At 49.5% G+C, this 20,975-nt stretch overlaps 1 protein-coding gene and 1 long non-coding RNA gene across 7 annotated transcripts in view; one reads left to right on the forward strand and one right to left on the reverse strand.

Annotated features, from left to right (window-relative positions):
- SLC25A44 (solute carrier family 25 member 44) overlaps window positions 1–20,975 on the reverse strand; it is a 37,342-nt gene that overhangs the window by 14,924 nt on the left and 1,443 nt on the right. For 3 of the 5 annotated variants that reach the window (XR_005362358.1, XM_038543038.1, XM_038543036.1), the window contains exons 2-4: window positions 16,457–17,094; window positions 10,917–11,044; window positions 8,880–9,067 (exon numbers count right to left, since the gene is read on the reverse strand). Coding sequence is in view for 4 of the 5 variants with exons in the window: in XM_038543038.1 (XP_038398966.1) it covers window positions 8,880–9,067; window positions 10,917–11,044; window positions 16,457–17,081 (941 nt within the window). In the remaining variant the exon portion in view is untranslated. Of the gene's footprint in view, window positions 1–6,408; window positions 7,113–8,211; window positions 8,667–8,879; window positions 9,068–10,916; window positions 11,045–16,456; window positions 17,095–20,975 lie in introns of those variants that run through there. The other 2 variants (XM_038543039.1, XM_038543040.1) reach the window with 2 other exon arrangements.
- Window positions 7,382–20,165, forward strand: LOC111096733. Of its 2 annotated transcripts, XR_005362360.1 has the most exons (4): window positions 7,382–10,105; window positions 10,485–11,407; window positions 12,232–12,363; window positions 19,343–20,165. It is a non-coding gene; the product is annotated as an uncharacterized LOC111096733 (long non-coding RNA). The 2 variants fall into 2 exon arrangements; XR_005362359.1 differs by lacking the exon at window positions 7,382–10,105 and having other exon boundaries at window positions 10,158–11,407.

A 20,975-nucleotide genomic window follows, 5' to 3' on the forward strand; every position in this document is an offset into this window, starting at 1 on the left:
ATCTATTCCTTTGCACAGTGGAGAACCTTTGAAGTCATTGTATTCAGAGCATTACAAATAAATAAATAAATAAGTATTTTTAAACTGGTGGAGAGACATCTCTCAAACATGGAGAAAAAAAAAAGATCAGTCATGACTTAAAGAAACATCAGGGGGATGCCTGGCCCGCTCAGTTGGTAGTGTGTCTCTTGATCTCCGGGTCCTGAGTTTAAGCCCTATGTTGGGAGCAGACATGACTAAAAATAAATAAAAAACTTAAAACAAAAAATGTGACTTTAAAAAGAAATGGATGGGGGATGCCTGGGTGGTTCAGTGGCTGAGCGCCTGCCTTCGGCCAGGGGCATGATCCTGGGGTCCTGGGATCGAGTCCTGCATTGGGCTCCCTGCATGGAGCCTGCTTCTCTCTCTGCCTGTGTCTCTGCCTCTCTCTCTGGGTCTCTCATGAATAAATAAATAAAATCTTTTTGAAAATTTAAAAATAAAAAAAAGAAATGGATGGCTCAGCCAAAAGATTTTTTAAATAAGCATATAGAAGATTTTAATAAAATTGAAAAGTTCGAACTGACAAGTACAGAAATTTATACCCAAGAAATAGAAACTGCACATTTTTTTTAAGTGGAACATTCACAAAAATTGCCCACATATTTGGCCAAATGATGTCAAAGTGCTAAAGCCTCCCCCCCGTCCAAAATCAGTGTCATACAGACCATGTTATCTAATCATGATGCAATAAATTTAGAAATCACAACAGAAGGATAACTTTAAAAAAACTATATGCCTGGAAACCAAATAACATACTAGTAAATAATCACTGGTCAAAGAAGAAATCATAAGGAAATTTACAAAAGACACAGAATTAAATGACTATGTCCACATGTGAAAGAATGGAGTTGGACCCCTTTCTCATACCATACACAGAAACTAACTCAAAATGGATCAAATGCCGGGATCCCTGTGTGGCTCAGCGGTTTGGCGCCTGCCTTTGGCCCAGGGTGTGATCCTGGAGACCGGAATAGAGTCCCACATCAGGCTCCTTGCATGAGGCCTACTTCTCCCTCTGCCTGTGTCTCTGCTTCTCTCCCTCTCTCTGTGTCTCTCATCAATAAATAAATAAAATCTTTTAAAAAAATGGATCAAATGCCTAAAACAGAAGAGCATAAACTATAAAACTCATTAGAAGAAAACACAGGTGTAAATCTCTGTGACCTTGAATCAGACAGTGGTCTCTCTCATGATACTAAACCACCAGCAACCAAAGAAAAAATTCTTGATTTTTTTTTGTAACCCCCAAACCTGGGTTTGGTGGGCTTTTTATTATTATTTATTTATTTAAAGAGTTAAGAGATTTACTTATTTATTTATTCAGAGAGAGAGAGAGAGGCGCAGAGACACAGGCAGAGGGAGAAGCAGGCTCCACGCAGGGAGCCCAACGTGAGACTTGATCCAGGGTCTCCAGGATCATGCCCCTGGCTGCAGGCGGCCCTAAACCACTGCGCCACCAGGACTGCCCAAGTAAATGATTTAAATTGGACTTCTCAAAATTAGAACTCTTAAAGTTAACAGTAAAAAGACAGCCCACTTAAGAAATGAGCAAAACAGGCATCCCTCGGTGGCTCAGTGGTTTAGCGCCTGCCTTCCGCCCAGGGCATGATCCTGGAGTCCCAGGATCGAGTCCCACATCAGGCTCCCTGCATGGAGTCTGCTTCTTCCTCTGCCTGTGTCTCTCATGAATGAATAAATAAAATCTTTAAAAAATATTAAAAAAATAAAAATAAATTCTCACAGATACTGAGATTTATTTATAAAAAAAAGAAATGAGCAAAACAAAACATGGAGCATTTGGCTGGCTCAGTTGGTGAAGCACACAATCTGGTATCAGGGTTGTGGGTTCAAACCCCACATGAGGTGTAGAGATTATTTAAAACTAAAAAAAATTTAAAAATAAATAAATAGGGGGGGGGTGCCTGGGTGGCTCAGTTGGTTAAGTGTCTGCCTTCAGCTCAGATCATGATCCCAGGGTCCTAGAATCAAGTCCCAAGTCAGCCTCCCTCTTGGGAGGCCTGTCAAGTCCCAGTTGGGTGGAGAGATTACTTGAAAAAAATTTTAAATCTTAAAAACAAAACAAAAACAAGACACCGGTTTTGATTGTTTACTTTATCCCAAAAGGATAAAGCACAAAGAGAAATGCAGTTATCCCAGGCCCCTCACAAACTATAGCTCCTCCTTTTCTCAGCCTAACTCCACACCCCTTAGCCAGAATAAATTGTGAGGCAATGCCTAATCAATTTATCTTTTAAAAATCCTTAATTTTCATGAAATTACTTTTTTTTCACCTTATGGTTGTACTTTTGGGTCCTTGTTTTGAAGATTTTATTTATTCATGAGAGACACAGAGAGAGAGGCAGAGACATAGGCATAGAGAAGCAGGCTCCCTCTAGGGAGCCGGATGAGGATTGGATCCTGAATCTTGGGACAGGTGTCCCTTGGGTCCTTGTTTATAAAGGCTGTCTTGCCGGTCCTATTTTTAAGTTTGCCCATCATTGTCAACTAAGTTCATCCATCCATACTTCATTTTGGGGTGTCCTTTATCATAGGCAGGGTCCTCGGTCTCCTGTGACTCGTCCCTTCTCTGCCCCCTGATCTGCTTGCCCATCCTTTTGCCTGTCTATTCACACACGTTCTTAATGCCATGCCTCTGTTGGAAATCCAAGAGTCCCTCTCCTTTCTCTTCTCTTTAAGATTAGCACAGCTATTTGGAGACCTTGATTTTTCCTTGTAAACTTCAGAGTGAATTCTTCTGGTTCCTCAAAAACATTCAGCTGCAATTTGGTTGGGATTGTACTGAATTTGTAGATCAGTTTGGGGACCACAGGCATCTCTGCAATGACACCATCCAGCTACAAATGTGATACATTTATTTAGTCACATTGTCTTTTATGTTTTTCCGTAAAATTTTAAAGTTCTTTAAAGAACTCATCCGTTCTTTACTAGGTTACTACCTAGTACACTTCATAGTTTTTGTTACTATTGTGAATATTCTATTTTCTTTTAAAATTCATTACTGACGACTTAGAGAAACTATTGCTTTTTGTAAGATAATTCTCTAGCATTCTTACTCTACTCTTACTAAAGTATAATAACCTCCTTCAAAGTTCACAAATCATAAATGTTCAGCTTGATAACCATTTTCAACAATGAGCACACCCATGTAACCAGCACCTAGATCAAGAACCCCAGGAAGTGCTCGTATCTCCCCTCCTCATCTTTACCTTCCACTGAAAGCATAACCACTTTCCTGACTTCTACTAACTATACATTAGTTTTGCCTGTTGTTGTTTTTTTTCCCACTTTATTAAATGGAATTCTGTGGTTTGTAATTTTTTATGTCTGGCTTGTTTTCTTCAACATTGCCTTTGTGAGGGCAGCCCGGGTGGCTCAGCAGTTTAGCACCGCCTTCAGCCCAGGGCGTGATCCTGGAGACCTGGGATCGAGTTCCACATCAGGCTCCTTGTGTCTCTGCCTCTCTGTCTCTCATGAATAAATAAATAAAATCTTTAAAAAGGAACTAACAAACAAAAATTGCCTTTGTGAGATTCACCCATATTGTCATGAAGGACTTGCAGTTAGTAAGCAGAGTGATGTCATTGTGCCTTCTTCCTAAAGTTCTGTCTCCTTTGTTGTGTTCTAACTTTTCAAAATGCTTTAAATTTTTATTTAAATTTAATTTTTATTATTTCCCCTTTTTCCATTTTATTTTTTTTATTTTTTAAGATTTATTTATTTACTCATGAGACAGACAGAGAGACGCAGAGACATAGAGAGAAGCAGGCTCCACACAGGAAGCCCAATGTAGAACTTGATTCTGGATCCCAGAATCACACTCTGAGCCGAAAGGCAGGCGCCCAACCGCTGAGCCACCCAGGCATCCCACAAACCTGTTTATTAACTGAAGATTTCTGTTCCTCAAAAGACATGATAGACAAAATTAACACCTAATACAGAAAGATCTTTCTTTTTTCAGTCTAACACTGACAAGGGTCACTCTAGAGAGGTCACCAGAAGGAAGGGCAGTGGGGGACAGGAAAACAGGCGATGAATACTGAGCAATGCAGATCCCTACACTACACCTGAAATTAACGTAACATGTTATGTTAACTGTACTGGAATTACAATTAGAAACTTTAATTATGGGACGCCTGGGTGGCTCAGTGGTTGGGCGCCTGCCTTCGGCTCAGGGTGTGATCCTGGAGTCCCAAGATCAAGTCCTGCATTGGGCTTTTTGCATGGAGCCTGCTTCTCCCTCTGCCTGTGTCTCTGCCTCTCTCTGTGTGTGTGTGACTATCATAAATAAATAAAAATTAAAAAAAAAAAAAAAAAAGGAAAATGAGGGGCACCTGGGTGGCTCAGTTGGTAAAGTGTCTGCCTTCAGCTCAGGTCATAATCCCAGGGTCCTGGGATCTAGCCCCACGTCGGGCTCCAGCCCCATGTCGGGTTCCCTGCTCAGCAGAGTCTGCTTCTCACTCTACCTCTGCCCCTCTGCCTGCTTGTGCTCTCTAGCTAATTAATAAATAAATACATACATACATAAACGAAATAAATAAATAGATAGATAGATAGATAGATAGATAGGAAAAGAAAAAGCCTGGAAAAAAAAATAGCTGGAGGAAATGAGTAGGCCAGTGGCAGAAAAGGAAGCCCCACAACTGACAAGAGGAGGAAATGCCCAAAGCAGAGGTGTGTGGATTATAATCTGGCAGGACAGCCATTTCTACACCTTCAGAGCAGCAGGGGTTGGAATGGTGGATGCCTGGGACTGGTGAGGATGCAGGGGATAGAACAGTTCTTCTGGAGAGCAATCTGACACGGTACCGACAGGTGCAAGCTCCAGAATGCAGAGGCTCCTCTCCATTATCTACCTCCATAAATGCTAGCCCTGGGACAAAGGCAGGGACAGGGACATTCACTAGGCATGACTTGTGGAGGAGGGGCCTGGAGGCAACCAGGGGTCTGTGACAGGAGATGGGCAGGAGCTGGATGCATGTCATGGAATGAAAAGCAGCCTGCAAAGCCCTGAACCACATGAACTTAGAGTACGTGGTTAGATCTTTAAAAAAATGGTGTTGAGTGAAAAGTCCTATGTAGCTCAATTATCATTCACATAAACTTAATACACAAACATAGTTTACAAGGATGCAAACATACTGAAACGTCACTTCCTTGCACCCGTACTAAGCAGAACCCCCCCCCCCCATCCCACTGCTCTATTCCTTTCTCCTGATTTATTTTTCTTTATGGCACTCGCAGACCTACTGCATGAGAGCAGGGACCTTTCTCGCCTCTTGATCACTGGTTTATCTCCAGCTCCTAGAACATAGCCTGGGGCATTGTGGATGGTCAATAAATAACTGCACATGAACAAATGGAGAACATAGAGCCAACAGAAAGTGGGGCCTATGAAGAGAAGAAAAGAAGACAAGAATGAGTAGGAGGAGTTAAAAAAAATAAATACATAAAACAAGGGGGGGGGATCCTGGCTGGATACACGTTGATGGTGTCTTATGATGAGTCCACAAAAACAATTACAAATTATTTTACAAAACTCATTACTTTGGAAACTAGGTCCTGCACGAAAAAGCTGCCACCTGCATGTCTGTGCCCGCCTCCCCCCCACCCCCCAGCAGGCCTGACCACCTCAGGGCCTTTGCACAAGCTGTGTGCTTTGCCTAGCCTTCCTCATCCTTCAGTGTCCGCTCAGGGTCACTTGCTCAGCGGGCTCCTTCCAGCGTTGTCCTCGCCCATCACCTGTTCGTTATCTCATCAAGCTGGTGCCTACTCAGTTCCCTGCCCGTCTCCACCCCCCCGAGAAACCAGCTCCGCGCCCACCGTGTGCGGAGTGGACCAGCCGCAGGGTGTGTGCGGGACTGAAGCGCGGCGGGGGCGGGGGGTGAGGGCGGAGACAGCAGGAGTTTCTCCCCAGCAGTCGACCGCGGCAAGACTGAGGTCCGGGGTGGGGGTGGGGTAGTTGGGCCTCGGGCTCCGGCGGGTCCGCGGGGTAGGCGGGGTGGGGTGGGGGCACCGCGACAGCTCCGATCGCGGGGGACGACGGGGTTCCCGCGGAGGCCCCGCACGGACATCCTACGACCCGCACGCGCCCTGCCCTCCGCGCCCGTACCTCCCAGGGCAGGGGCACCGTCATCACCACCTCACTGACCACCGTCAGCGTTCAGCGGGCCAGGCAGGCAGGAGTGAAGGAACCCGAACTCCCGGCCCCGCCCCCTGGCGGCGCGCGAGACCACGTGACTGCAGACGGGGGGACGCTGGTCAGTCGCGCCCCGGCGCGAGGCCACGTGACCAGGCCGCCGCCACCGCCGCCCCGCCCTCTACCCTGCCTTGCTTCCTCGACCTTACCTCCCGGCGGCGACGAGCTTCTGGAGAAAAGTATCCACCAGAGTGTCGAGGAGCTTCACTCTCGGAATGGTGGCGCTGTAGGGCCCAGACTCCGGACACGACCCCTCAGGCCCCTTTTCCTCACAACCGCCGTCTGCGTGGACGCCGCGCGCTGTGGCCATGTTGAAGTCGGACCGCCAAATCTAACGGGCTCGGCCGCCCCGCCCACCGAGGCCCCCGATTGGTCGGCCCCGGCAGTGGGCGCCTCCGGTTGGCAGTGGCGGGTGTCCATCCCCGAGCCGCGCGAGGGGCGGGAGGACGCAGCTGCGCGCCAGCGCCGAAGTCCTACTTGGGTGGGGCAGAGTACGCGCCAGCCAAAGCTCAGGGGCTCAATAAAAACTTTTAATTACACGTCAGAGACTTCGTACAGTGCAGCAGTGAGTGTCCGCCGCTAATGTTCACAGGAGTCCAGTGTACCAGACGCCTACCCAGTGTCCCACGTTCCTTCCAGTTCCTGGCCACGGACCAGCTGGCCCCCAAGTCCAGCGGGCGTGGCCTTCGGTCGCCTCCCCGCCGGGCGCCCCGTAACCCAGCCAGACCAAAGCCCCTGAAGTGCTGGATGGGAGAGCAGCGGCCAGGGTTTCCTGTCGGGAGACGCACGGCGTCCTATCGGACCGTGCGAGTGCGCGAGTGTGTGTGTGTGTGTGTGTGTGAGAAGGGGGAGGGGGTGAGGGCGATGGGGAGAATGGAGGGAGGTAAAGAGGGCGATGGGGGCGGGGGGAGGGGGCGGCACCCTGCCCGGGGAGTTGGGGGAAAGCGGTCTGAGCGCTCTGAGCCCACAAGCCTCTGGAAGTTGGGGAGGGCTGAGGCGCAGAGAGCAGGGTCAGAGGCCCTGGCCTCCATGCTATTGGTGGCTCTGGGGGCAGGTGGGTGAGGGAGGGGCAGGAGGTTCAGAGTCACCTGTGCACAGAGGTGGGGTGGCAACCATCAGCGGACAGACACTGGGGGATACACCGAAGGTAAGTAAATGGGAATAACCCTGGAAGGTTTGAGACCTAGACAGACAGAGGTGGTGGTGGCAGCAGCGAAGGTAGAGGAGCAGGCTTTGGCTCTGATCCGCCTGGGCGACAGAAGATGGGACAGCCGTAGGAAGTGTCAAGGCCTCAGGTAGCTAGCACCTTTCAAGTTGGCTCCTCGGCCTTTCCCAGAGGAATGATGAGAGGCCACACATGTGCAGTAGGAGTGCAGGGTCTGACAGGCCTTTTGTCATTAGGGGCACCACACCCCGCCTCGCAGGCCCAGTGGTGGAGGAGGGCTGGCTGGGCGGTGGCCACATCTGCTGGGCAGTGTCGGGCTGGTAAGTGCAGTCCTGGTGTGGGTGACCTCCTGACCCACTCCTTACTCCCCAGCATCCCTTGAGAGGGATGAGGAGAAACACCAGTGGTTCCACAACTCAGAGATTCCTGTTGTGAGAACTGTGTGAGTTCCGGTGACTGGGGTATAGATGTGAGTGGCCCCACCACCTCTCCCAGGCTTCACTGGGCAGCTCTCGGCAGGTGCACTAGGGCTTTCCAGAGCAGCTGTTCTCTCCACCCGGTGGTGCAACAGCACCCAGGCTGCCCCATCTACTCCAAACTGGGCCCCCCCACCCCCCCATCATCTGGACCAGGGGCAGCCAGCAGCCTGCATGTCCTGGGGCTGCTGGCTCTGAAGGAAGTGGAAGAGATAGGTAACTGGGATTGAGGGGAAAGCCACCTTTTCCACCTGTCTGAGCAAGGGGTGGGCTCTAACCGCAGGATTGGCGCCTCAGCAGTACTGACAGTACCTAGTTCACAGATGTTAAAAAAAATACACAAAATAAAGTATCAACATTTGTCCCCGACCTAATAACTCTCCAAAGAGAGGACAAGTGCTCTGAAGAATCAGAGGTCTGTGCTGCTCCTGCTCCCTGTGCAGAAGTACCTGGCACCTGGCACCATGCCCCGGTGGCAGGGAAAAACAGAACAGTCTGGTGGGCAGCTCAGTCCCAAGTAAAAACACCCAGCCTATGATACTAAGCAGGAAAGGGCTGATGGCAGCTGCTTGGAACCTGGGCTGAAAGCCCAAGAGGAAGACCAGTGAGATAGTAAGCAAGCTCTATATACAGCTCTTGTCAGGATCGCAGGGACACAGATGGTGGGAGAAGCCAGAAGAGTTCACAGGGGACAGGTGCGGCAGAACTGGTGTGGATGGTGGGTTTCCTTAGGACAGGACCGAGGACCGGGACTGAGCGAGGGAGCCTAGTTTGGCAAGAAAATGAAAAATAACAGGAGCAGGGGGTCCAGGTGTGGAGCCTCTTCAGCAAGAGCAGTTCAGAGTCTCTGCTCTGTCCCAGACAGACCACCTGGCCCAGGGCAGGCTGCAAATGTGGTGGGGGCACGTGGGGAGGGTGCTACCCGCCCTAGAGTAAGTAGTGTGGCAAACATTGGGGTTCACTCCCCACCATGGGTTACCAGTGTCTGGAGTCCACCAGCTCAGGTCGGAGGCTGAGTTTCTTGAGGCTCTCGTAGCCAACCACGATGACAATGGTAGAGGGCGTGGCAGAGATAATTCTGGCCGAGAGGCCCTTCATGAGGCCCCAAGGCCCCTCTTCGGCTATCAGCTGTCGGAAGGTCAGGGTGATGGAGCTCTTGCCTTCCACCTGGAAACGCAACAGAGCAGAAGGCTGTGGTCTGCAGTCAAAGCCGCTCAGCACAGTCTTCCTCTGCCTTGGGCTACCATGGGAAGAAGCCCCCTTGGAGTCTGGGGGCTGGATTGTGCTTGTGAGGGCCAGTGCGGCACGGGGCTGCCTGCCCAGGCAGAGTTCCGCTCCCTGGCTTCCTGACAGTGCAACCTCAGGGGGTGTACCCACTTCTCTGCACCTCAGTCCCCTCAGGGGTGAAACAGCAACGGGGCATACCGCCCCCCGTGGTTGTTCTGAGCAGTCAACACTGCTGAGAACAGCACCTGGCAGACGCTCGAGTTCTGTAACCTCCAGCTATTATTACCACGAGGTAAGCCAATCAGCTAGGGTCCTTGGACTAGATGCTGCTCTCTGGCCCCGGGGAGACTGGGTCCTCGCGGCCTTGCCAGTCTGTTATTTCCATTCCATCTCAGTCCCTCAGTTCCACCAGCTGGAGTCCTCCCCTGATCTGTCACCCCCACATACCCCGGGACCTGTCTTCCCTACCACACTGCAAGTTTGGCTAAGGCAAGAATTTTCTGTTCCTTTTCAGCAGTACTGCCCCCTTCCCCTGACCACCCGTCCCCGGCCACCAAAACACACTTCGCCCCGCTCAGGCCCCACACAGACCCTCAACCACTGCAGGACACGGACTCCTTGACACACCTCCCTAGACTGGATGATGCTCACAGGGGACCTCTGGCCCTACTCCTCCCCACCTCCTTTAGCATCCTCCTCTATCCTCCCCTCTTCCTCTCCAGAATCTCCTCTGACCACCCATGCCCCCCTAGCCCTCCCACTCATCCACAGCCGAGTCCAAGGCCATTCCAGCAAGGCCTCTGGCCCTCATATGCACTTTGTCCTCTCCAGCCTGGGAGCGCCTCAGAAGTAGAGACCTGTCCTCTCCCTGGGATCTCCTCCTACAACACTCAAAACAAACCTCCAAGGAGAATGCAGAGGGAACCTGTGTGCTTTGCTATTTGCAAACCAACCAGATGCCCATTTATTCATTTAAAAGTGTGTGTGTGTGGCGGGGGGGGGGGGGGGGGGGGGGGGCGGGGCAGGTCATTCTCTCCTAGGGACAAATACACCTAGATTTACCACCCACCCCATCCCAGCACCCTGACTTCACCCCCAATCTGTTGATTTCTTTCCCTCCCCTCCCAACCTCACTAGCGGCCCGACCTCCTGGTCAGCGGTCCTCTCATGTTACCCACCTCACACCTCCGAATCCCCGGTTCTCTCCACCTAACGCTTTAAGCATCAGAACCTGCTGCCTGATTGTCACACATCCATAGTTAGGTTCTATGGGCCTAACCATAGTTAGGTTCTTGGACTTGGTGCTGGGGAACTATCTTTGAGCTGAGTGAAGACAGGGATGATAATCTCTGCACAGCACCACCAAGGGCTGTCAGTGTCTCTGCTGAGTCCACACGGCACAGTCCAGGAGACCTTCTCGAGAACAACCCATAGAGGACTCACAGCCCAGCAGAGAAACCAGACTTACAGAATTCACTGAGATGGCTATTTCTAATACCACAAGGTAAGGAAAAGGTGTCTGATGGGCTCTGCTAACAGGATGCAAGGCAGGGAGGAGCCAGTGAGGCATGGTGAGGACAGGAGGAGGGCATGCAAGCAGCAGACACCATGAGGGAAACTAGGTGCTTCACAGTGCTCAGCTGGTTTCTATAGATGTTGAGTCCTAACCACAAGGAAGGGGCCGACCAGGACCAGGTTGGCTGGGACTAGGAGGCTATGACACAGAGAGGTCAGGGATTGCTGGGAAGCCTACAGTTACCCTTCTCACAGGGGTAGAGGCTGGCCTTACCTGCACTCGGGTTCGGATGACATCCATGGGATTGGTGAGGATGGAAGCGGTGGCCGCAGCCAGGGGCCCCGAGACGGCTTGAAAGACAATGTGCGGGCACTCTTTAGGACAGAGGTACGAGAGTTGCTCTGGAATTGAGGGAAAGACAATAATACCTTAAGATACGAGATGCCATTCAATCTGCCCTCATGCTGCCTCTATGCCCAACAAGGATGAACCCTCTTCATCCTCAGTGTCCTTAGGCCCTGTAACTCCCATCTTCTCTTTTTTTTCGCTTCCATCCTAACCAACAAAAAATGATAAATCTCAGGCCCCTTCTGGAAGCCATGCTGGGTACATTGCCCACTTCGAATAGAAGATTCCTTTGGAGAAGGGGTTTCAGAGCCTCTTTGCTTGCTGCTTTCATCTGATGGACATAACTCCTTCCTGGTGTAAAAACCTTATTGCCTGTGATCTATTCCTCTCAACACACAGCCAGGAAAGCACATGAGGTACGTTTTCTCACTCATGCACGGAACAACGCAGCAAACAGTAAAAGCGGGCAGTGCTGACTGGCTAAGGGGCAGGGTGACCACAGAGGGTGAGGAACCTTTTTGCTGCATCCCCTTCCTTATCTGGTGAGTTTTGAGCCACATGAATACTTTTACTCTTCTTTTTTAAATTCCAGTTATTAACATGCAGTGTTATATTAGTTTCCAGTGTACAATATAGTGATTCAACAGTTCACTATCATACTCAGTGCTCATTATGATAAGAGTACTCCTCATCCCCATCACCTGTTCCCCCATCCCCCACCCACCTTCCCTCTGATGACCGCCAATGTGTTCTCTAGAGTGAAGAGTCTGGTTTTTTGTCTTTTTTTTGTTTGTCCTGTTTCTTAAATTCCACATACATGTGAGTTCATATGGTATTTGTCTTTCTCTGACTGGCTGATTTCACTTAACATTATACTCTCTACCTCCAACCATGTCATTGCAAATGGTAAGATTTCAGTTTTTTTAATGGCCAATATTCCATCATGTATATACCCATGTGAATGTTTTTAAAAATAAAAACAATGACACTTAGAAGAGAAAATCAGGGCAGCCTGGGTGGCTCAGTGATTTAGTGCAGCCTTCAGCCCAGGGCCTGATCCTGGAGACCCAGGATCGAGTCCCACATCAGGCTCCCTGCATGGAGCCTGCTCTTCCCTCTGCCTGTGTCTCACCCCTCTCTCTCTCTCTCTCTCTCTGTCTCTCATAAATAAATACATAAAATCTTTAAAAAAAAAAAAAGAGAGAGAAAAATCATATCCAACAGTGAGATTTTTTTCCAGGCTATATCAAGAAAGAAAAACTCATTTTTCAAAATACTGATGGAAGTGATGGCAGAGGACCGAGCCCCGTCCATTCCCTGGTCACTGGAAAACTTACCTGCAGCTGAACTATTTACTTTACCCTCTCTTGAGGTGAGAAACAAGAGCTCATTTGTTCAACAAAGGTTCATTAACTGGCTACAGTATGCCAGCCTCCCTGAGGATGGAGCAGTGAACGAATGAGCTCAAGTCCCACCCTTACTAAGTTTTCCATTCTAATGGGGGAAACACAGACAATTAACAAATAAAAACCAAAATATATAGCTACGTCAGAAGGTGATGCATGCCCCCTGTAGATAAAAATAAAGCAGAAAAGGGAGATCGGGAACGCTGAGTGTGGGGAATGAAGGGGTTGCCATTTTAAACAAGGCAGTCATGGAAGGCCTCTCCAAGAAGGTTGAAGTTTGAGCAAAGACCTGAAGGAGAGTGCAAGCCCTGTGGATCTGTGGAAAGAACTTTCCAAGCAGTGGTAACATCCTATGCAAAGGCCCTGAGGCAGGAGTGTGCCTTAAGTCTCCAAGAGCAGCAGGGCTGGTGTACCTGGAACAGAATGAGCAAGGGAAACAACAGTAGACGAGGTCTGCGAGGTAAGTCATTAAGGCCTTGGAGCCACTGTGAGAGCTTTGGCTTTCGCTCTGAATGAGGCTAGATGGAAAGTAGATTTATTATCTCAAAGGCTCTCTCTCAGTCTTCTCTCTACAGTTCAGCTGTCAAAGAACCTTTTTTTTTTAATAAGTAAATCTTTTTTTTTTTAAGATTTTATTTATTTATTCATAGAAACACAGAGAGAGAATGAGAGGCAGAGACACAGGCAGAGGGAGAAGCAGGCTCCATGCAGAGAGCCTGACGTGGGACTGGATCCAGGATCTCCAGGATCATGCCCTGGGCTGCAGGCGGCGCTAAACCGGTGCGCCACTGGGGCTGCCCACTGTCAAAGAACCTTGAAGAACTTTTTCTCATGCCTCTACTTTTGGTAATTTGTAGCTACCTAAAAATCTTTAGGGGACAGTAGGAAGGTGGGGGGTTGGCAGGGCAGACGTAAAGGCCTCTAAATCTAGCAGCATAGTAGGACTCCTTAATGCCCTGCCAGAACCACCTCTCCCCTGGTTGTTAATCACCTCCCTTCCTCCAGAAGGTCAGCACAAACCAAGACAAAGTGACCTGTTGACACCTTCTCACCCATATCTTGTTTCTCCTAAGAAGCAAGCATCTTGAACCTACTGGAAGGTGGCATCTGGTCTGGTGCTGCTAGCCTCCATGGGCGTGTCTGCACTGGCCCCCAGGCCTGCAAGCCACAGCAAGATCCAGGTTCCAACTTAGTCATACACACATGCCATATTCCTTGGACTCCAGGAGAAGATGAAAAGAAAAAAGCAAGAGAGTGGGGAAAAGTGCCCCAAGTGCTTTCTGGGCACCTATTATCTGTGCAAAGCAGAAGATAAACCCAGGCTGACTTGGTTTATGTCCCTTCTGGTTACATGAGTTTGGACAGTAATATAAACGTGTATTTATCTAATGCTACTGGATGCCACACACTGTGGTGAGCACAGGACATAGAGAGAAATGAACAGGGAAGTGCCTTCCTGGGACTCAATCTAATCCAGGAGTTGTGAGTCAGGGATAAAATGATCACAAATTATAACAAGTGCTATGAAGGAAACAAACTGAAAAAGAAAAGAGAAAGAGCCCTCTTGCCAACTGGGTGAAGAAGTCTGCTGTGCAAAGGCAGCATATAGGCTGAGGCCTAAAGCATGAGGAGGACCCTGCCACCAAGAGAACAGGGCCAGGGCACTCCAGGCTGAAAAACATTATCTGCGAGGGTGAAGAGCTTGATGTGATTCAGGCAGAGAGAAGGACCTTGAGGATGGAGCAAGGTCAGGGGAGAGGCCCCTCACAGGGCTGGTACAGCAGGCCATGCAACTCAAGGACATCTGTGCTGACCATGGACACATTTGATTTTACTCTAAATGCCCAGAAGGCAGCACTGGTAGATTTTTAGCAAAGGGCAATGACAAGAGCCAATCTACTCTTTCAACAAATACTTAGGAAACACACATGTCAGACACATGTGTGTTGGCACATAGTGCATGTTCAATAAATATTAGCTTCCTCCCCTGTCCAAGAAACTTTCCAATCAATTCTATCTCAATAAAACTGGAAAAAATGCATTTTTTTAAAAAAGGAACCTTTCCCCAGAGTGAAGAGATAAGGCACATACAAATAATATCAAGACAAGCGATACAGCTGCCTGAAGATAGCTTCAAGCCATGTCAGGGGGCTCAAGGGAAGGAAAGGTCACTTCTGGGTTAAGGGCCAGTGGAGAGATGTGAGAGGAGGCAGTAAGGAACTCTCAGGTAAGTTATGGCTTCACCAGGCAAGTGTGCCTGAGGGCTGAGAGGAACAAGCAGGGGTGGGAGACATGATGCACAGTGGAAGATCTGTGCATGATCTGACCTGGCTGCAGCACCCACTACATTAGGGGAGGCTTCAGTATAAAGGGAGGTGGAAGCCAGGCTGAAGAGATGGCCTTGTCCTCAGGAGCAGTGGGAGCCACTGAACACTGCAACTAGGGTTGAAAGAGTGACTCCATTAGGGATGTGTGGCAGGTGGGATGGGAGTCCAGCTAAAGGGCTGGTGCAGCACCCAGCAGGGTGGTCACTGAGACATGATTTCCAGGAGAGGCAGAAGGAAAGGACAAAAGTAGGGAAAAACATTCTGGGGTCACCAGGACCAGATATGGGGACAAGGAAGGAAGAGTGATAGTCTCAGGGATGGCCACTGAGAGAAGGAAGTGACCTAACCAGCTCGGTTAAAAAATAGTTCACTGAGCAATGTTTCAGATGTAAATGTGCACACCCAAGTCGAGAGGCCCAACAGAGTGCCTGTCCAGAGCTCTGGAAAGTTAGTCTGGGGATGGACAAATGTTTTCTGACATGTCAGAAAAGTACAAGTCAATCATAAATGAAATCACATAAGGAGAGAAGGGAGGAGACAATGCCAGAGAAAATGCTCACATTTCCTTGAGTTTTTCTTAACATTAAGATTTTTTTAAAAGATTTATTTATTTATTTATTTATTTATTTATTTATTTATTTATTTATTTATGATAGACACAGAGAGAGAGAGAGAGAGAGAGAGAGAGAGAGAGGCAGAGACACAGGCAGAGGGAGAAGCAGGCTCCATGCCGGGAGCCCGACGCAGGACTCGATCCCAGGACTCCAGGATCACGCCCTGGGCCAAAGGCAGGTGCCAAACCGCTGAGCCACCCAGGGATCCCCTAGATTTTGATAATCTTAATTCCCAAAGGATGTGATGCAAAGGGCCAGGTGTGGAGTCCAGGTATGTGAATTTCACCAAATAGTCTAGAAGAAAGGGTGTGTGAAACAGAGCTAGCAATAAAAAAGAAGGTACAATCAGGAAAATAGAATTAGAAATGCATAGTACCAGAGGGACAGAATGATTATAGGTTAGGAGGTCGTCATGAAATTTGGTTAGAAAGGTCCCAGATGGATCATACAGAACGCCCACCACCAAGGCTCAGAAGCCTGCAGCAGGGGCTGGGGAGGCTTCCTCACGGGAATCTGCTGGTTGCCCAAAGCTGTGGATGCCGAGGGTGGCAGGCTCACCGAGGTCTTGCTCCTGGCAGTGCACTCTACCCTTACAGAAGGAAATCTGGCAACATACTTACTTTGGACCCAGTAATCCATTTCTGGGAAATACTTAAATAAAATGTCTTACAAACAAAAATACATTCTACAAGTGAAGGGGTTCAAGATTCTATGACATCTTGAATTTAACAACGCTGAGGAAAGATATCCAACTCAAACATTCAAATGAAATTTCATTTGTAATTTTATCTTCAAATCCCAAATATCCCATGAATTTTGTCCTTCCTCACCTTCCAATTCTCTACCAAGATTCCACTAACCCTCGTTGATTCTAATGCAGCCAGAACATACTTTATGTTCTACAGTCATCACTTTACTTATCTGATTCCCCCCACAATAATATAAGCCCCCTGAAGGCAAGAACCGTGTCTTATTCATCTGTGAATGGGGTCAAATGTTTGTTGGATGAACAGCCAATTCTCTCATGAAATCTTCCACTCCAGCATGCACAGAGCTGCAGCATCTCAGCCCCATTAGCAGGCCCTCCCTCTACCCTCACTCTTCTGGCCTCCTCTTACCTGCATAGAAATGATAGAAGGGCCACCAAACAGCACTATTTGGGATGTAGGTAAGCAGTGAAGCCACGTAGCCTCGGTAGAAGCCTCGCAGCCCATCAGCCCGCAGGATCTGCCTGATGATGTCCTTGGTTTGGCCAAAGGCAACTACCCCTCGTCCGTCTGGGCTCCCTCGCACTTGGAAGCGGCCCATTCTCTCACCCTTGCGCTGCATCATCAGGTGCTGGGACACCACATCAATGGGCACTGTGATGCTCTGAGCCACGAGGGAGGCTGAGCCACCGGCCACCAGTGATTTGACGGTGTTGCTCTGGCTGTAGTCAGCGACAAATTTCCGGGTGAGCTCATATGTGGTGACATAGCACTGGCCAGAGATGAGGGTGAAGGTGTTGACCAGGAACCCCCGGTAGAGGCCAGTAACACCGTCTGCTCGCAGGATCTTGATGAAGGCATCAAAAGTCCCATGGTAGAGGCTCTTGCCTTTCTGAACCTGCAGCCGGGTGCGGATGAGGGTGAACGGGTAGACGCTGACACGAATCATCATTGTCATTGCTACACCAAACACATAGAACTTCTTCTTGTCCAGGTGTTCCCACTCGATGATCTGGATGTTGCGCTTGTCCTCCATGGCGCCTGAAGACCTGAGGATGTGAGCAGGTGGGAGGATGTAGAGAACGAGGCCAGAACTTTGCACTCTGCCCTGCGGGGTAGGCTCTGAACCCCCTCCTCAGGCCTCATCCCCTAGAGTTCTCACCTCCCCGAAGCTTAGACTCCACCCAGTCCGGCTTGGCCAACTCTCACCTGAGTCTTCCTTCAAGGATCAGGATGTGACCCCCTCCTCTCCCCTTCATTGGTCCTTCCCCAATTCCAGGAGCTGTTCCTCACTTCAGTGACTTCTCCGCTCCACTCCCACTTCAGCTCCCTGCCCCAGGCTGATCCACCACCTCTTCCAGTCCCTGCCTTTCCCTGGGCCCCAGTGTTACAGTCTGCTGTCCTCCTCCTCTGCTCACCCCAGGCAGAGCGCAGGATGCTGGGGATAAACCACCCAGCAGGATGCAAGGCTCTCCAAGGCTAAGGGGATATCACTCAGCAGGTTCCTACTGCTGGAGGGCAGGAAGCTCTCCATGGTGGAAGACCTAGTGGATGCTCCTGGGCGTGCTGAGGAGACACTGCCTTGACCTTTGGCCCTCTGCAGGGTGCCTCTTTTGTCACCATTTCCCAGCTTCCATCCCTCACTTTAGTTCTGATTTCCCTGCTGGCCCCTCTGAGCCACCCCCCTACACACTCACCACACTTATCTTTTCTCCAGGCTGCATTCGAAAAAAGTGTGGCACCCCCCTTTCTCCCCTCCCTCCAGTGAAAGGAGTTAGAAAGTTAGGAACAAGCCAAAGGTCAGAGTCCTCTTTGGTTATTAGATAACTCACTCCAGAGAAAGAAAAGAACCAGCAGAGCTAAGTGGTTTCCCTGAAGAGTCTCGAGAACCACAGGGGAGAGGACATGTCTGGCCCCTCTCACCCCTAAGCACAGAAATCATATCTCTGTCCTATATAATGAGAGTCAAGTGACAGGGGAGACACAGATTCTGCCTTCCAGAAACTCAAAATCTGTTCCTGAGGACAACAGTATCCCTCTTGGGAACAGATGTAAGATACTGAGAAAGAAACCAGGGCACATCACTGTAATGTGGCTCTCATGTCAAGTGTATCCACTGCCTAAGTTTTCAAACAAAACTAATATTAATGTAATTGTATAAAATCAGGAGGTTGCAACTGAGAAACTATAAACAGCAGGCCATGATATATTGGTGACAATATAATGTGTTCCTGGGCAAGACACTGGACATTTTCAGCCAGAGGGGAAATGGGGAAGTGAAGTTGGCAGTGAGAAGTCAGGGGCTTCCCATGCTTTGAGAGAGACCCCCCCCTCCCCCGCCCAGGCTGGGAAAGGAGGTGACCGCATCAAAGGGACAATCTAGAGGTTGAAATCTTCTGAAAGCCCATGCCTTGGCAAACCTCATGTCAAGTTTCTAAACAGAGTCCATCCTCTACCACCTTCCCCACTAAAAGCTCCCAACTAGCCTGAGGAGCTTCTTGCTTTTACAATGGAAGTCAGCAGAGAAGCACAGTGGGGTTTCTGGAACCCCTGAGCTGGACTAAGCTGGACTACATCACCATCACTGAAGGACCTGCCTGTGGGGCAAGCTGCACACCTATGCGCTGAGGGGAACTTCAGCTTCCAGGTGAGGCGAGTGGGAGGCACCCCTGCAGGACAGAGCCACGTGAACAGAGCAGAAATGCATGAGGACAAAAGGAAGAAACAGTGGCCTAGAGCAGCCAGCTCAGCCAGAATGGAGCATCTGCGGGAAAGGAGCGAAGGGAAGTGACCATTCCTCCCCCGCCTCAGACTCCCACCAAGCCCAGCAGACCTCTCCTCTGAGGCCCTCAAGAGAAGGTGGTTATCATCTGCCCTGACCCAAGTGTTCATTATACAGGGTCCCAAGGTCATGTTTTCAACACCACTGAGCAATGAGGAGAGAGAGACTCTAGGATTTTCTGAATACCTATGACCTCATGTAATCCTTACAACTGAACCTGTGCAGTTAGACACTTCTGCTAAATGAGGACACCGCATCAGTAAGTTAAAAGGAACAGGTCCAAGGTCATGCCGCTGGTCAGTGGTAGAGACAGGATATGAGCCAAGATTTCTTCTCTACTGACCATGCCTTCTACCTCATGGGAGTCGCAGAGTTCCAACACAAGTCACACAGTTCAGTCTAAAGCCAAATCACTCCCACCTATGGGAGGCAGAATTAATGCCCTCAGGACCGCTGGTCACCCAAGGGTTAAGCATAAGCTCCTGGCCCTGCAGATGACCCGTTATTTCTCTCAGTTTCTTTCCAGGGAAACCAAGAGCTGCCTCTGCTTCCTAGGGTGCTGGTGGAGTGACAAGTGAAGAGGCTGGCCGGCACACTGTCGTCCCAGGACAAATACAGCAAGGCTCGTGAAAACTGCTAAGCAGGGCAGAATGGCAGAGCAGCAGATTCTGTTCCAAGACCTGGTGTTGTGGGCACCTCCTCAGTTGTCAAGCTGAAGCACAAAGTACCAGTATCTCCCTAGCATGAAATCCTAGGCAAAACCCAGTGTCCCGTTTCCCTTCTTTCTTCCATCTCTTATGTGTGCCCGGGGATTCTAAATTCCCAGAAGGAAGGCAGGGGACAACTCTCTCCGAGGCCAAAGCAGGTAACTCCTACCACTGCCATGGTGACAGGAGAAGCCACTAAGGGTCTGGCCTCAGATGGAGGAGCCTAGACAGTTAAAGAGGAGAGGGCCCTGCAATCACTCCCTCTATCCCTTCAAAAAGTGGGATCTCGGGCAGATCAGTGGCAACCACCGGGTGGCTCAGTGGTTTAGTGCCACCTTCAGCCCAGGGCCTGATCCTAGAGACCTGGGATCGAGTCCCACATCGGGCTTCCTGCATGGAGCCTGCTTCTCCCTCTGCCTGTCCCTGTCTCTCTCTCTCTCTCTGTCTCTCATGAATAAATAAAATCTTAAAAAAAAAAAAAGTGGGATCTCAACCTGCTCTTTGTTACATAACGTCCAAACTTCCTACTGAAATATCAAAACGAGTTCCTCCAGACGCCTGGGTGGCTCAGTGGTTGAGTGTCTGCCTTCAGCTCAGGGCGCGGTCCTGGGGTCCTAGATGGAGTCCCACATCTAGCTCCTTTTTTCCATTTTTTAAAAAGATTTTATTTATTTATTCATGAGAGACAGAGAGAGAGAGAGAGGCAAAGACACAGGCAGAGAGAGAAGCAGGCTCCCTAAGGGGAGCCCAATGTGGGACTCGATCCTGAATCCCAGGATCATGACCTGAGCCAAAGGCAGACACTCAACCGCTGAGCCACCCAGGTGTCCCTCACATCTGGCTCCTTGTGGGAAGCCTGCTTCTGCCTCTGTCTCTGCTTCTCTCTCTGTCTCTCTCATAAAAAAAATAAATAAATAAATAAAAATAAAAAACTTGGTGTTTTTTTTTTTAAAGATTTTATTTATTTATTCATGAGAGACACACAGAGAGAGGCAGAAACACAGGGAGAGGGAGAAGCAGGCTCCACGCAGGGAACCCGATGTGGGGACTCGATCCCGGGACTCCAGGATCACGCCCTGAGCCAAAGGCAGGCGCTAAACCGCTGAGCCACCCAGGGATCCCAAAAAACTGTTGTTTTACCCTTTGGAAAATCCTCTTGGCAGACGCCTGTACACACATTTCCTCCAGCCTTCCCTTCTCCCAACACGACCAGCCCCAATACTTTAAGGCTCTTTCCCAGATCCTTATTTGTGAGCAAGCTCCAATTCTGAATTTCCTTCTGTATTTTAACAACTGCTCAGGCACAAAGGTTGAAGTGCCTCCTATGGGTACCCAACAGATGACCCAGAATACCCGAAGTCATCAAATCTGATGTCAGAGGCAGAGCCTCCACTGTCAAGCCCAGCAAAGGAAAGGGACACATTGGAGGTCTCTGCATACC

This window comes from Canis lupus, chromosome 7 (assembly GCF_011100685.1).
Source record: "Canis lupus familiaris isolate Mischka breed German Shepherd chromosome 7, alternate assembly UU_Cfam_GSD_1.0, whole genome shotgun sequence".
Lineage (NCBI taxonomy): Eukaryota > Metazoa > Chordata > Mammalia > Carnivora > Canidae > Canis > Canis lupus.